The following is a 17,016-nucleotide window of genomic DNA, read 5'->3' on the forward strand; positions in this document are numbered from 1 at the left end:
CCAACTTGCAGGGGAGTGCCAAAGATCCCAGATAGTTGAGTAATTATCGATAGTGTTCGAGGTAAAACCCATGTTATATAAATGGGTCTCTCTATGCTAATGAGATCTAAGTAGAAAATTGAGTCAACTCGATAAACAAGTGCGTTCACTTGAACCTGTATCATACATCATACCTCTGTCCCTGACTATGGAATCATGTACTAGGCTAGTAATTATAAGTGGTAATTCAACAAATAGCAACAAGATGATTATATTCTAAACAACTGCATTTCTCTTTGATTCCTTCTTATTGACAACTAGTTAGAAGTGCCAATTGACGTGAAACGGAAGCATATTTCCGTGGCCAAAGGTTGAAACCTTTGCTAAATTCTAAATAACAAGAAAATAAAAAAACCAAATGTACTGAGAAGATAAATCTAACAACCTTAAATTAGCTTTTTGTACTGAGAAGATAAATCTAACAACCTTAAATTAGCAAAAGTAGTTCACCAATTCACCAGCTTTCAATTGTCAGATCAATTTTTGTTCCCATATAGCTCAACATTCTACTGCTGCATCTTGGGAACCTTGCTCACCTTCTGCTGCTTCCTTCGGCACATTTGACACAACTATGAGACCACCACCAATCTCTCGTAGCAATTTCATGTGTTTACTACTCTTTCTGTGATTAGCCATTGTTGCTTCATCGTAAGTTCCTTCATTGCACATCTTGCAGTGCCATAACTTCACAGGTTTCCCATTCATCTCCTGACTATAACCACTTTTCTTCAATTCTTCTGTCAGAGCTTCATTCCTATCTAATCCAATCTTTACAGTGTTCAGTGTGTTAACTATTTCTCGCTCACTTGCTTGGCTTTTGCCTGGCTTCGTAGTTGCATTAGTTTTTTCTTGTTCATTATTGAGGCCCTCCTCGCTCTCCAAGCTCTTTTCTCTGACAACTGAATCGGAATCCCCATTACCATCCTCTTGATGAGCCAACCCTGCTTTAGCCTTGTGTTTTTTTCCTTGAAGATGAGCATTCAAGTTTTTCTCTGATGCAGCCGATATTTGGCATAACGAACAGTGCCATTTGTGTATGTTCTCATTCTTTCCCTTTGCTGGTTCAGCATGCATTCCTTGATTAACTCCAAGCCTAGCCTCCTTCGCTTTGTGCTTCTTTCCTTGGAGATGACTATGCAGGAGTATTTCGGAAGTAGCAGATATTTGACACAAAGAGCACTCCCATTTCTTGGTAACTTGGCTCTTCTCTTCCTCCATCAGCTGCACATTGGTTTTTTCCTCCTCCATCGACTGCACATTGGGTTTTTCTTCCCCCATTGGTTGTTCTTGGTTTTGCTCTTCCTCCTCAGACTGTGCCAAGATTTCCGCTGCTCGCTCCATAGGCTGCCTTGAATTCTCAGCGGAATTATTTTCGGTGCTATTAATGCTGGCTGTGTTGCCAGGTTTAGTCGCAGCTTCCTTTGCTTTGTGCTTCTTCCCATGTAAATGAAGATTCAACCCTCCTGCTGATGTAGCAGAAACTCCACACAAGGAGCAATACCATTTCTTCTCCTGCAAGTCCTTACTTGCAACAGATGCCGTTTCTTCGTCACTTGCTGCTACAGATGTCTCAGCTTTCCTTTTCATGCCAGAGATACCTGAACTAGGCATAGCCTGCAGAATGATGATAAAGAACACATAACTGTCAAATGTCAATGACTTAAAACAAAATGTAAATTGATGGGGCTTTGAGGAGAGAATCAAGATCAATCAATTAGCTATAACAGTAGGTAACCAAATATATGACAGCAGTCACAGCGCAAATAAGATATAGCTAAACAGCAATCTATTCGCTCACCAGCCAGTCAGCCACCATAATGGAACATTAAGGACTTACAGTAGGAGAAGTCCAAAGACCGATTTAACATATTAATAAACAAGAATGGCAACAAAAGTTGAGATCTTGAGCCATCCTGCTTCATAAGCATATGAGTTTCGGGTTTGACATAGTAGAAGTGCATACTCATTAAAAAATGAAGCACTAAATCATTATGAAACACGTCAAAAAAAAAAAAGAAAAGAAAAAAACATTAGCTTGCATATAGGTGTGTTAACTTCCAATACTATAGACCACAGAATCAAAATTGGCATTTGCACAAAAATGTAATTCAATAAGCTTTCTTAATGCTCATATTAAGAAATGCTTCATAAGAGCTAAGAAGTCCGAACACAGCTTATGATCAGACCAAGTCAACAACTCAACATGCAAGGAGCTCTTGTTCAGTCTCCGGATAAGATCATTTCATCCAAAATCAAGCAATCATTTTAAAACAACTTCCCAATATGCTTTAAGAAATCTCATTAACACCTCCCTCCCTCCCTCCCCCAACACATACACACACTTGAACAAAACAAAAAATTGCTATTGAAAATGGTAATTAATTTATCTCGGAAATAGATTTATCGTTGCTTATCAAAATCATCAACATGCATGATGCATACTCTACTTGCAACCCCCATCCCCCTTCGAAAGTTAAGAGCTACAACATTACGGCAATTTAATCCTAATAGTACTTAGCCAGAAAGAATCACATTACCACATCATATAGAAGCCAACAACAATCAACAATGCATCAAAAACAAAGAGTACAATTGATTAACAACATTCCAATGCCTCAAACAACCAACAAAACACAACCTCGATTTCGAGCTACAAACAAATCAAAATCAGTCACAAATGTAACAAAATTTCACCTGACCCAACACTTGATGTTCATTCCCACCAAAATCAGCCATAGATTTTCCTGCAAATTGAGCACCAACCAAACTTGCAACATGATCATCATTTAACACATTACTCTTAATTTGCAATGAATCATCATCAATTCCACCAACCAAATTCATTTTCTGCCGAATTTCATCAACAGAATTCCCTACATTAAGCAAATTATTATGCAAATAAGACGATCCGCCTCGAAAACCCGAAAACCCTGATGGATAATTCAATAACATATAAGGATCAACACAATTAGAATCCCTATAAAAACGCCTCATACCCATGATTTCTTCCTCCATCATAAGCTCCATTCTAACCTCGGCTTCGAGTTTTCGACGTCGAATGATCTCAGCAGCAATGATCTCTTCCCTAATCTTCTTCTTCTCCTTCTCTATCTCTAGTTCTACTGCATCCATTAACAATGAATTCTTCCCGCCACTATCTTCTTCATTCTTCACTGGAATTCCCCCTAAAAAAGCACATTATTTATAAGAAATATGTTTTAAAAAAAAAGCTTGAATTATTAAGATTTTAACAGGGTTTAGCTAATTGTCCAGAAAAAAGCTTAAATTATTAATTTTTTTTGTTGTTGCTAATTTCTGTTTGATTTGGGGTTTAGCAAATTATCAAGAAAAGCTAAAATTTATGGGGTTTAGCAAATTTCTGGAATTTTTATTTTTTATTTTAATGGGGTTAACAAATCATCAAGAATAGATTGAAAAATTAAAATTTTGGGAATCTGGGTTTTTTTTGGGGTTTAACAAATTCAATAATTCAATAATTGAATTAAAAGAACTGTTTCGGGTAAAAACAATGGGACCTTGCCGAAGGTCCAATGAGGTGGTGAAGACTGGGCTCGATCCAAGTGATGATGGACCGAGGGTTTCCTGCACAGCAAACACACGTAAACTAGCCTCGGGGGTGTTGCCGAGGAAGGCCCCTCCGATGCTAAAGTTAGTACAATGTGTAGAGAGAGAAAGCTATGCAAGAGAATTAATTGCTTGAGGCTTTGTTGTCTTGTTTACAAATGTAATATTGAAGGCTTTTATACCTTGGCATATGTGGGAGAAGTGGGCTTGAGCCCAATTGACATGCTTCGTGGACTGACCTTGACTTTAGCACTATTTGGAGAGTTGAACCTTGACCTTGGGCTTCTAATTGGATCATTTAATGACTTGGCCCAATTGGACTAAATTGGACCCAAATAACTTGCCCCCCAGACCCGATTTGGAAGAATGACGGGTCGGGTTTAATTAACCAGAAAAAAGGAGGGAAGTAAATGATTTAATTAATCCAAAAAGATTTAAATTTAAACCGCCATTAGTGAGATAACGGCTGTTGGGTGGATAATTTGTGGAAGTTGGACGGATAATGGGTAGTTAATCACTAATTACGGGGAAACGTGTTTAACGGTTACTTAATGAGGAATTTAAGAGCAAATTTAAGCGTGAGCCCCCCAAAATTCCCACTTCCGGAAATAAAACCAAAAGGGACGCACTCTTTCCTCATTTCTTCACCAACACGAGCTTGAACCCCGCAAAAGAATCCCCGAATCCGCATCAAAACTTCGCTGAATCCCCGAGAAATAATCTTAGAAACCGAAATTCGTCATTCCGAACTTGTAGATCGGCGAATTCCGCTTCAGATAAAGGTAATTTCCTCTAATTTTTGTTTAATTTTCTTCGAATTTGAACTCCCTCCCCCTTTTCCTTCGACTTTTTCTTCAAAAACCGACAATGGTGAGAGGAGTTAGAGGCAGGGCCCGTGCTCCAAGAAGGGCAAGGCAATTCCCCGATCCCAGGAATAGGACTGGGACCTGGAACGGACAAGAAGTGGGGTCTGACCCTGCTGAAGGAATTAGGGCGACCCCAATTTCATCGGCGCCTCCTGAAGGATCGGAGGAGCCGAGCGTCTCTGGGCAGGACGAAGTAGTTCCCGCTCAACTTTGGGATGTCCTTCCTGGATTTCAGGAGTGGCAGGACGCCGAAGTAGCTTCAGCCATGATAAAGAACCGTCCCTACCATTGGTGGGTACAGCACGCCGAGGTGTATCAGTTTGCCGAACAAATAGAGCTGCACTACGGTATAATGGAAGCTGATGGGTATTGGTGCAGAATGCCCGTTGCATCTGATAGAATCCATCGTCCACCCCCGGGGTATGTGGGGGTGTACACAAGACAGCTCCAGTATGGGCTGAGGTTTCCTCTGGACACATTTGTCCGAGACTTGCTGATCCACTACAGGGTCTCCCTGTGCCAGCTAACTCCCGTCAGCATCCGAAGGGTGATGACGTACTTGTGGGTCTGCAAGTTTTTCAGATATGTACCGAACCTCCACTGCTTCAAAAAGCTTCATCGGCTAATGCCGAACATTCAAAGTGGGCACGGTAATCATGGTCCTGGGTGGTTCCGAATTGAGTCTCGGCCTCAGTATTTAACCATGTGGCCGAATGATTCCTCAGATAAGGAATGGAGGGGTCAATGGATCTGGGTTAGGGCGCCCACAGATCCTGCCCATCCTTATGTCTTCAGCGCTCCCAGGTATCTATCTGAGCCTGACCCTGAAATGGGAAGCCTGGGTCCTCCCGAAGATAGAGGCCCAGATCTGCACCTTAATCAGCAAAATATCTTCGGCCGAATGCTGAACCCTGGGGGTGCTGGAGGCCGAATGAAGTATATCCCGGAGACTTGGTTCCCGGATAACCACTATATTTTCCAAGAGCACATGTTAGCAGCTGTCGGCCTCAGCCGAAAGTTCAGGGATGGTAAGTATCTTCGGCTGGGGCCGAGGCCTTTATTATTTATTCTTAGCAAGAATTTTGTTTGTTTTTGTTTTGCACTTTCTTGCTGAGCTGATCCAGCATTTTTCTTTTGCTGAACTAACCTTTGTTCTTTTCTTATGCTCAGAGCGGAACGAGACAAACGTTGGCATCGACTACAATCGTCTCGGCGTCAGCCAAGAGAGACTTATTATCGATCGGGCCCCCGCTATCACCGATTCAAAGCACAGGGAGGTTCATCTAGATCCGCATCATCTCCAAATCGAGGCTGTTGCCCTTTATCAAAGGCAGAAGCCTTGGTGGAAGAAGAGAGATCCTTGGCTCCAACTGCTAGCTGAGGAACTTGAAGCCGCCCGTACAGCCGAGGAGGTTGCACGGGCTATTGAAGCTTGTGAAGGAGGAGAAGGGTCCTCCAGGGCTGCTGAAGAAAAAGCGGCAGCGAGGGCGGCTGAGGAAGAGGACGAGGCTTTGCTGGAGACCTCGGTGAGTTACACCTAACTTGACATTTGTTTTCTTCTTTCTTTCTCTTTTTTTTTTTTTTTTTTTTTTTTTTGAGAAATCACACTCTTCCTGCCCCCCCTGTTTTTTGCAGTCTGAAGGGAGCAAAAAGCATAGAGAAGGAAAAGCTCCTGCTCCTCCTGAAGATCAAATCCAGGAAGATTCCGAAGAATCGGATATGGATGAACAGCCCCTTCAGAAAAGGAGGAGACGGATGGCCATCATCGGCCCTTATGACTTCCAAACGGGGCCGAGGCCGGCCGGCATCAGCATCAGAGAGCCCGGTGAAGGCGGCGAATTGCCGAGGGTTCCCCCACCACCACCACAATCTCCACCGAAGACCCCTTTCCCACCTCCTGAGATGGAGGTGGACCAAAAGACTCCTGATCCCAAGGGAGGGGTCCCAGCCGAGGAAACGGTAGATGGTGCCGAAGGGCACAATGCTGAGAGTGCTGAGAAGCCCGCTGCTGAGGGTTTCTCAGCTGATATTGCTAGAGAGGTTGAGGCTTTCGTTCTCAACCCCGAAGAGGAAGCGGAGGTCATTGTCATTGGCTCTGCTGAGGAGGAAGAGAAGACTGCTGAAGAAGAAGAAGTTGAACCCCAGAGGGTTCATGAAGCTCCTGAGTCTTCCTTCCCCTCCTTCCAGACGCTGCATTCTGGAGAGATGGGGTTCTCGGCCTCCCGAATTCCAATTCCAGATCATATCTGGGACGTCATATGGGGTCAGAACCGAGAAGGTGCAGAAGCCTACTTCGGCAGTTTTGCTGGAATGTCCGAAGTAGACAGGGCAAGGGCCTGGTCGCTGAAGGCCACTGCTGGGATGGGTGAATCCAGCAGATCTGTCCCAGACCCTGTAAGGACGAATCAACTGCTGATGATGCAGGTAAATCCTTACTCTTGTTTCTATTTTTCTGTTTAGCTCTTCAGCTCCAAGTTTTTTTTTTTTTTTTTTTTTTTTTTTTTTTTTTTTTACTGAGTTGTGCTTCTGCTTTCAGTTTGTGCACAATCAGACTCTCACTGTAGAGCTGATAGACACCCTACAAGATAGGGTGGATGAGGCGGAGCATGCTCAGAAAGTGGCTGTTGAAGAGCTAAAGCTTGCTCAGATGAGGCAGGCAGCAGCTGAGGAAAAGCAGAGGGAGGGGGAGGAATACGAAAAGAAGGCTGCTGAAGCCCTCCAGACCTTCTGCACTGCTATGGAGAGAGAGGTTTTCCCCTCACTAATAGAAGGGGAGAACTTTCTCCGAGATCACATGGGAGTGGACGTTACAAAATTCAAGGCTGCCATCGAAAGCCGAATCAAGGATGGAGCTACTGCACAGGCTGAGGTGCAGCAGAAGTTGGAAGCTTCAGAAGCCAGTCGGATGGCTGCTGAAGAACAGCTCCAAGCCCAAAATGTCCAACTCTCAGAGGCTGTTGCTGCTGCCGAAGCTGAGAGAGAGAAGCTAAGAGAGGCTGAGGATCAGCTAAGGGTCAAAAATGACGAGCTGACTCAACTGAAGGCTGAAGCTTCAGAGGCTCAGCAAGAGCTGAACAAGCAGAAGGGTGCCTCTTCCAAGCTTGCTGAAGAGCTAAACCACTCCAAGGAAAACTTGGAGGAGGTACAAAAGAAGCTAGCAGATGCTGAAGCCCTGCTCAAGACCCGTATTTATACTGAAGAGGAGTACAAAATGGGATTTAAGAACGGGTTCAGAGTATGTCGAAGACTTTGTCTCCATGCTGAGCCGAATCTGGACTGGTCCAAGTGTGCTGAATGGAGCCAGGATCCAGAAGATCCCCATATGAAGTTCCCTACTCAAGCCGAAGCTGAGATTCTTGCAGCTGAAGAAGCTGAGGAAGAAGAAGAGAGGAGGGAACTCGAAGCTCAGCAGGGTGCACAGCCTGCTTCATCTGCTGCCGGAGCTGAAGCCAGCATTGCTGATCAGTCTGATCCTCGGGCTGAAGCATAGGAACTCGGGCAGTCGTCTTCAGAATCTTGCGGTTCATCGTGCGCTCAACTTTAGACTTGCCGCTTCTGAAAAGTATTTTTGCCTTGTTTTTTGCTTCAGCTTGCCTTGATGTACAAACTGCTTTATTTGTTTTTGTACTGTACTTCGGCAGCTGTATTTTTCCGCTTGTGGGCGGCTGCCGATATTTCGTTATGTCCTAGACAATTCTGAATTTTGAATTCTGTAGCTCTTTTTCTGAGCCTTTGAGTTTTATCTGATGCATTTTTCTTCAATTACTTCGCCTTATTTTGAATGCTTTACTTTTTCTTCAAAAACTTGCCAAGTACAAAGCTTTTAGCTTGAAGAATTTCTGCTGAAGATAAACTTGCGTTGACAGTGCTTCTTGCCTCCCTCAGTAATCTGAAGACTCATGTCTTTGGATTATTGAATTGGGCTCCTGTCAAACTCTGAAAACGGGTAACTGAAACACTGGGCCAACTGAAGGCAATGTTTCAGATCGTGGTTTTCTGAGATACAAGGCTCAATCAAGGCAATATCCCAGGCTTGTCCACGGACTCGTGCCTTTGGAGAACAAGTCTTGCTGAGATTTAACCTCAGCTGGAAGACCAGAGTTCTTAGAGAGGCGAGTTTGTCAGCAATCTGAAACCCAGTTACCCGAAGGCAAAGGTTTCGGACGGGGCTGAATAAAAATTTTCTAACGGTTGCCTTTATCCTTGGTTTTCTTTCTATCTTTAAAAATGGATATCTGAAACACAGGGCCAACTGAAGGCAATGTTTCAAATAATGGCTCTCTGGGATACGAGGCTCAGCTAAGGCAATATCCCAGACTTGTCCATGGACTCATGTCTTTGGAGAACAAGTCTTCGCTGAAGTTTAGCTTCAGCTAAAAGACCAGGGTTCTTTTAGAAAGACGAGTTTGTCAGCAATCTGAAACCCAGTTACCCGAAGGCGAAGGTTTCAGACGAGGCTGAATAAAAACCCTTAAAGAGTAGATAGAATGAAGAAAACTTGAAAGAATAAAAAATTGTAGAATTTATAGAAATGGTGGCTATGAGGCCTTTCATTAATAATTCCAAATGTACTTACAAAGATTGTTCTGCCCCGAAGGGTTTACACATGGTACTTTTTTAGTACATCAGCATTCCAATGATTCTTCAGCTCAGTTCCATCTAACTGACGAAGTCTATATGTCCCTGGCTGAAGCTCATCATGAATTTCATAAGGTCCTTCCCATGCAGCTGAGAGTTTCCCATGGATTCGGCCTTTCTGAACTGCAGCAGCATTTCGAAGGACAAGGTCTCCAATTTTGAGGGGCCTTGCATGGACCCTTCGGTTGTAAAATTTGCTGATTCTCTGCTTATAAGCAGCCATCCTGTCTCGGGCTGAGTCTCTCACTTCGTCAAGGAAATCAAGGGATTCCTTCATGAGTTGCTCGTTCTCAGCCGAGAAGTGGTGCACTCTTAAACTTTCAGAACCGATTTCCACTGGAAGAACGGCTTCGGCACCATACACCAACTCAAAAGGTGAATAGCCCGTTGCCTCTTTTTCTGTTGTCCGAAGTGACCAGAGAGTTCCTGGAAGCTCCTCTATCCACTTAGACTTTTGATCTTCAACCCTTTTCTTCAAGGCGCTGAGGATTTGTTTATTTGCAGCTTCGGCTTGGCCATTACTTTGTGGATGACACACTGCTGAATATGCCAGTCTGATGCCGAACTGATCTGTGTACCGCCTCAGCGGAAGATTATCAAATTGCCTTCCATGATCAAAGACAAAAACCCTCGGAATACCAAAGCGAGTAATAATATTCTGCCAGATGAATTTTCTGACAGTTTGCTCTGTGATATTCGAGGCTGCTTCAGCCTCAATCCATTTGCTGAAATAGTCGATGCCGACTATTAACCATCTTTTTTGGTAGGGTGCATCTGGAAATGGCCCCAGAATGTCCAGCCCCCATTGGGCGAATGGAAGCGGATTTAGGATCGGCTGAAGGTTTCTAGCTGGCTGATGGATGACTGGTGCGAATTTTTGACATTTCTCGCACTTCCTGACCAGCTCCTTGGCGTCAGAAACCATGGTGGGCCAGTAATATCCGGCCCTCAATGCCTTATGGGCTAGGGTCCTTCCCCCAATATGGTTCCCACAGATGCCAAGGTGAATTTCCCGGAGGATGTAATCTGCATCTGTTGGTCCCACGCATTTCAGCAATGGGGCTGAGAGAGATTTTTTCAAAAGCTCTCCTCTGAAGACGACGAACCTTGAGCTGGTTCTCTTCAGCTTGGAAGCCAGAATTTTGTCTTCGGGAATTTCTCCCCGAAGCTTGAAAGCTAGGATGGGGTCCATCCAGCTGAGCTCTGGGTCGGCGCAGCACACTTCGGGTGCTTCGTCGACACTTCTTTCTCGGCGCACCTCCACATATACGGATCTGTTCAGCTCGGTGAGAGTTGAACTGGCAAGTTTGGAGAGTGCATCGGCTTGAGCGTTCTGACCCCTTGGGATCAGCTGCACTTCAAAGGTTCTCAGCTTTGCAATAACTGATTTGATTTTGGCAAGATAATTTATCATGGAGGGCTCTTTGGCCTCATAACTACCACCAATCTGATATGCAACTAGCTGAGAGTCTGTTTTCAGACGGACATGCTCGGCTTCCAAAGAGATGCACAATTCTAGGCCTGCAATTGCCGCCTCGTATTCAGCTTCGTTGTTCGAAGCCTTGAAAGAAAATTTTAGTGCATACTCGAAGGATTTGCCTTCTGGAGAGGTTATTACTACCCCTGCCCCCGAACCATTTACGGTGGAGGATCCATCCGTAAACACGGTCCAGATTTTCTTTTCATCATCCAACGTCTCCTGGTACGAGCATTCGGCCAGGAAGTCCGCTAGAGCCTGAGCCTTGATGGCTGCTCTCGGCTGGTAGCTGATGCTGAATTCAGTGAGCTCAAAGGCCCACTTGGCCAGCCTACCTGATTTTTCCACTTTGCCGAGAACTTTTTCCAGCGGCTGATCAGTGAGAACCACTATCTGATGGCAATCAAAATAGGGTCTCAACTTCCGAGCGGCTACCACTACTGCAAAGGCAATTTTTTCGAGTAGAGGGTAACGAGTCTCGGCATCTGTCAGAGTGTGACTGACGAAATAGATCGGCTGCTGAATTTTGTTTTCTTCCCTCAGCAGCACTGCACTGATGGTGGCCGGGCTAACAGCCACGTACAGATATAAAGTTTCCCCCTCCACTGGACTAGCCAGAGTTGGGAGCTGAGCCAGGTGTTCCCGAAGCTGCTTGAGGGCCTCTTTTTGCTCTTCCTCCCAAATGAGCTCCTTTGTTTTTGGAAGTTTCAGGGCTTTGAAGAAGGGTAACCCTTTGTCCGAAGCTCTTGAAATGAACCTCGAGAGGGCTGCCATTCTCCCGGTGAGCCGCTGAACGTCCCTTTTTGTTTTCGGCTCAGGAAGATCTAGAGCTGCTTTGACTTTGGAGGGATTGGCATCAATCCCCCTCTTGCTGACCATGAATCCAAGGAATTTCCCTGACTTCACCCCGAAGACACACTTCTTCGGATTCAGCTTCATTTGATGTTTTCTTAAGGTGGCGAAGGTTTCAGCTAGGTCCTTAACATGGTCCTCAGATTTCTTGCTTTTGACAATTGAATCGTCAACGTAGACTTCCATGTTTCGGCCTTTTTGATCGGCAAAAACCTGATCCACCAGCCTTTGATATGTTGCCCCCGCATTTTTCAATCCGAAGGGCATCATTTTGTAGTTGTACACCCCGGCATTCGTGACGAATGCCGTCTTTGCTCGGTCGTCGGGGTGCATGAAGATCTGATGATACCCCGAAAATGCGTCCATGAAACTAAGCAAGGCGTGTCCGCTCGTCGAGTCGACTAACTGATCGATTCTCGGCAAGGGATAGAAATCCTTCGGACAAGCCTTATTTAGGTCCGTGAAGTCAACGCACATTCTCCAGGTACCATTGGACTTCTGAACCATCACCACATTGGCCAGCCATTCTGGATACTGACAAGGTTCGATGAAACCTGCGTCCAGCAATTTTTTGACCTCGGCTGCGATGTCTCGGTTCTTATTTGCGGAGTAATTCCGCTTCTTTTGCTTAACTGGCCGACACGTCGGGTCGACGTTAAGTCTATGGGAGATGAGGTCTGGACTTATCCCAGGCATATCGGCTGCCGAGAAAGCAAACACATCTCTGTTGTCCCGAAGGAGTTGAATAAGTTCACAGCGGGTGTTCGGATCGAGGTCCATCCCGATTGTTACACATTTCTCAGCATCCCCTTCGGTCAATTCGACCGTTTCGGTCTGATGATCCGAGTCCATTGCTGATGGACTGGACTCTTCACAATCCGGCCTGCTGTCTATATCAGCAGGCATCGCAGACTTCTTTTGCTTCGGCTGGCTCCTTGAGTCTTTCGGCTCAGATGAAGAGCTTGCCTTCTCCTTTTCTGACCCTTTTTCTTTGGGTACAGAACCTTGCGCTGAAGCACTTAGGCCTTTCGGCTTCTTCGTGCTCGGCTGTTTTTCTTTTTCTTTCTCCTCCTCATCCTCATCGTCGTCGTCTGGGCGACTAGTGGACGGCTTGAGGTAGTTGCATCTTCGGGCTTCCTTTTGGCTGCCCTGGATCCTTTCGGGGAAGCCGGCGTCTGAAACGTATATCATCAGCTGATGATAAGTTGAGACAACCCCTTGGATCTCGTGAATTATGGGTCTCCCCAAAATCACGTTGTACACTGAAGGAGCATCAATGACCAAAAATTCGGTCATGACATTCCTAGCTGCTTCGTCGCAGCCGATGGTGACAGGAAGTAAGACTTTCCCATCAGGATAAGTTGAAGCCCCATTGAATCCGGATACTGGGTAGGATACCGGCGTGAGGTGCTTGGGCTTCAGCTTGATTTGATTGTAGGCCTTCCGGAACAAAATATTTGCCCCGCTACCACCGTCAATTAAGACTTTGCTGACGTCGTGGTTGGCCACCGTGGCGATTATCACCAACGGGTCCTCGTGAGGGTACGTCACCCCCCGACAGTCAGCGGCTGTGAACGTCATGTTCGGCACCGGTGACTGGGGTGGCTGTATATCAGCATGATTCACCTGATGGGTCAGTGCCCTGAGGTGACGTTTGTGCTCCCTCCGAGAGCATATTCCTCCCGAGATAACATGGATTGGAGGGAATTTTCCTTCCGCAGTTTTGCTGTTCTTTCGGGGGAAGTCAATTTCTTGCCGAGAGTCTTTCTCAAGCTTCTCGGCCTCTTTTTTCTCGCGATGATCCGCGATATATTTTTTCAAGTACCCTTTCCGGACCATATCCTCGATTTGGTCCTTCAGCTGGATACATTCTTCAGTGTTGTGTCCCGGTGATTCATGGAACTCACACCACTGATTTTTATTCTTGCGCTGATACCACTCTGGGAGCGGTCTCGGCTTTCTGTAACTCTGCTCCTCCTTCGTCACGCTGTAAATCTTAGCGCGCGGAAGAGAGAGCGGAGTGTAAGATTCGTATCTGCCCTGGAAAGGAGCAGATTTTTCCTTCTTCGACTCGTTGGCCGAAGATTGTTCCGAGGCTTTCGCCTTTCCCTTTGCCTTTTGGCCTTGGCCTTCAGACGAGGGTCCTTGTTTTTGTTTCCCTCCCCCAGATTGGGGTTGGGTTTTTGCTTTGTTCCACTCCTCAGCTCGGATGAACTTGTCCGAGGCGCTCAATGCCTCCTCCAAGGTCTGAGGTGAATTCATGACCATGAAGTCTGAGAATGGCCCGGTTTTGAGACCGTGCTGAAGGGCGAAGACTGCCAGCCCTTGGTCCAGCTGAGAAATGCTGGATGATTCATTGCTGAAGCGGGTCAGGTAATCTCGGAGGCTCTCGGCCTCGCCTTGCTGCAGGCCCATGAGTTCTGCAGTAGTCTTTTCCCGGCGGTTTGCCGTGGAAAACTTGCTCTTGAACTTGGAGGACAGATCGTCCCACCCAGTAATTGAGCCCTCTTTTACTCCCTTGGAGATCCACGCTTGCGCGACCCCCTTGAGAGTGGTTGGGAAATACTTGCACCAAGTTGCTTCGGACCTGGGGCAAAGATGCATATGAGCCTCGTACGAGGCAACATGGTCCTTCGGATCCGAAGTTCCATCGTAGGTAATGTGCGACGGGATCTTGACCGTCGGCACATGGGATTCCAATATCCATTGCTCGAATGGAGAACTGGAAGGCAGCATCACGGCTTTGCCCTTATTCCCAGCTGAAGGGACCGCGCTCCGCCCTCTCAGAGAGGTAGAAGTGGTTTTCGTCCCGGGCTGGGAGGTCTGGGCCTCGGCTGCGGGATAGGAGAGGCGACTGTGCACACTCCTTTCCCTATCGCCGAGCCGGTCGTGAACGCTTCGGCGGGCAGTTTCTGGCCGAGAGGCAGAACTGCTGCTTTTATGGGTTCGGCTCGTGGTGAGCTGGAGGGAGGAATCCCTGAAGAAATGAGAGTTCCTGTTTTTCTCCCTCTCGGTTCTCCAAGTATCCTCTTCCCATTCGCCAAGCTCCTTAAAAGAGGAGAGTTTCCCCCCCTCCTGGCCGAGGCATCTCCGCTGGTTTCTGGTTTGCGGAGGTGCTCGGCCGCGTGGAGGTGGCACATTTTGGGCCTTCATGGCTTCCATGAGGACCGCTAGGGCTCTCACTACCTCTTCCGAGTTGGGTCCCGTCAAGGGTGTCCTCGGCTGAGAGCGAGAGTTGGTGCGAATGCTCCGAGATTGGCTCCGGGCATGAGATTGAGTCCTTTGACTGGACCAGTCGTCCTCATTTAACCGAGGCGGGCTCGGCGGATGACTGGACTGGATGATAGGAGATTCGGATCTCTCCCTTGGCTCCTCGTGAGAATCGGGTCCCGCGGAGGGGCTCCTATCCCGAGGAGGAGTTAGACTAGGAGTGGGGCGTTCCGAGGGACCCCCTCCTAGTGACTTTCGGCGCTTTCTCGGAGGAGAAGCCCCGTCGTTTTTGTTCTTGCGATTCTTAGCCATTGGAACTAAGATTGAGGTAGAACGATTGGAATCGGCTTAAAAGATTTTTTTTTGAAAGTCTTCCCCACAGACGGCGCCAAATTGTTTCGGGTAAAAACAATGGGACCTTGCCGAAGGTCCAATGAGGTGGTGAAGACTGGGCTCGATCCAAGTGATGATGGACCGAGGGTTTCCTGCACAGCAAACACACGTAAACTAGCCTCGGGGGTGTTGCCGAGGAAGGCCCCTCCGATGCTAAAGTTAGTACAATGTGTAGAGAGAGAAAGCTATGCAAGAGAATTAATTGCTTGAGGCTTTGTTGTCTTGTTTACAAATGTAATATTGAAGGCTTTTATACCTTGGCATATGTGGGAGAAGTGGGCTTGGGCCCAATTAACATGCTTCGTGGACTGACCTTGACTTTAGCACTATTTGGAGAGTTGAACCTTGACCTTGGGTTTCTAATTGGATCATTTAATGACTTGGCCCAATTGGACTAAATTGGACCCAAACAAGAACTAACCTTGCATTGGCAAATTATGATCAAACAAGAATGTGTGAATAGTGTTTTTTTTTTTTCCTTGAAAAATTGGAATTTTATGAATTAATTTGGGGGAAATAACAGAGGAAATTAGTAAGGAAAGAGAAACAGAGTGAATGGGAAGAACTGAGAGAGTGAAGAGCTTAATTGAATTAATTGCACCCAATAAAGAATCGAATAAAGTTTTTTTATTTAGGAAAGAATCGAATAAAAAAATTACAACATCCCAAAAAAAAAATTAAAAAATCCTTTTTGTATGCACCAAAAACTATGACACTTTTATCAGTTGCCTTTTGTAGTTTGTTGTTCTCAATGCATGTATAATGTTGTGGGTCCCACACTCCCAAATTGTGTATCGTAGTACTTTAATACAGAGTACAAAGTACTTTGACTGTTTGATAACTCAATTTTGCAATTTTATGTTTTGACTTTTATTGAGTTAATTTACTAAATTAAACTAATTTAGCATGAACTCAACTGAATAATTCTGATCCAAATGTTAGGAAAAGGAACATACGGAGTATTTTTTTTTTTTGATTTTTTGATGCAAAAAGGGAAATGATCATTATGTTTGTCTTCTATACTCCTTTTTATGTATAAGGAACAAATATATTAAGTGGGATTGTGGGAATGTGGAATATGTTAGATTTATTATAATACTTTATTGATATGTAATTTAATATTTTTCTATGGATTAATAGAAATTTAACTTAAAATCCCACATAAATTAATAGAGTATTTCAGAATTTATTTCTGCTGATCTAATACTATAAAATACTCTGTAAGGTAAGCTAAACATAGCTTTAGCGGATTTGTAGAGCATTTTTTTTTTTATTGTGTAAATTAATGAAAATAAAGTGGAGTCCATTGAGCAATTTAATATTTATTGATCATTTCTCAATAAGAAATTGTTCAAATTCATCTAAAACGAATAAAATAAAGGAAAGTATTGCGATTAATTTAACATGAATGAAATATCGAGTTGTTGAATTCACATGTTTCATAACATCAACTCTATATGAATTATATTGTTATTGGATAATCAAATGTATCAATAGGGAAAATTGCGTAGTCAATATTGTGCATTGTCCAACATCAAAGTAAAGTTTTTGCAATTAAACATTAGTGAGGATGTGAAGTTAAAGTTAATGAAGTTTATTGAAGAAAAGCAAATGGAACAAAGGGCCATCAATCTAGATACTTGGGTTTCTAAACTTTATTATACTTGCAACGATTTAACATAAAGTAAAAAGGAAAAATGTCTCATCGTTACAAATGTATAAAACGAGTAATAGATCTATCATTTTCCACCCTAGGATTCGATTCTAATGTTGAGGCGGATTAGGACGAGGATTTGATTCTAACTTTTTGATTCTTTTGCAAGTATATATTCAGCATGTTTGAAAAGGTACACTAAAAAATTTCAATGATAATTTAGCATGTTTGAAAGAGAATCCTGTTTTTATAGGGTGACACAGTCCATATAATCTATATGCTTTGGATCAGTAAAAATGTTG

At 44.7% G+C, this 17,016-nt stretch overlaps 1 protein-coding gene across 2 annotated transcripts; it reads right to left on the minus strand.

The window, feature by feature from the left end:
* Positions 1-271: 271 nt before the first annotated feature.
* Positions 272-15,688, minus strand: LOC145595769 (uncharacterized). 2 transcript variants are annotated; one of them, XM_081652191.1, is made up of 4 exons: positions 15,482-15,688; positions 3,036-3,224; positions 2,734-2,912; positions 272-1,653 (listed from the first exon to the last, which is right to left on the minus strand). In XM_081652191.1, exons 1-4 carry the CDS (start codon positions 15,486-15,488, stop codon positions 538-540), a joined length of 1,491 nt encoding a protein of 496 aa, XP_081508317.1. In that variant the 5' UTR covers positions 15,489-15,688; the 3' UTR covers positions 272-537. The 2 variants fall into 2 exon arrangements, with proteins under 2 accessions (XP_081508317.1, XP_081508316.1); XM_081652190.1 differs by having other exon boundaries at positions 2,734-3,224.
* Between the last annotated feature and the right edge of the window lie 1,328 nt (positions 15,689-17,016).

The sequence above is a fragment of the Chenopodium album genome, chromosome 19 (genome assembly GCF_948465745.1).
Source record: "Chenopodium album chromosome 19, dcCheAlbu1.1, whole genome shotgun sequence".
Lineage (NCBI taxonomy): Eukaryota > Viridiplantae > Streptophyta > Magnoliopsida > Caryophyllales > Amaranthaceae > Chenopodium > Chenopodium album.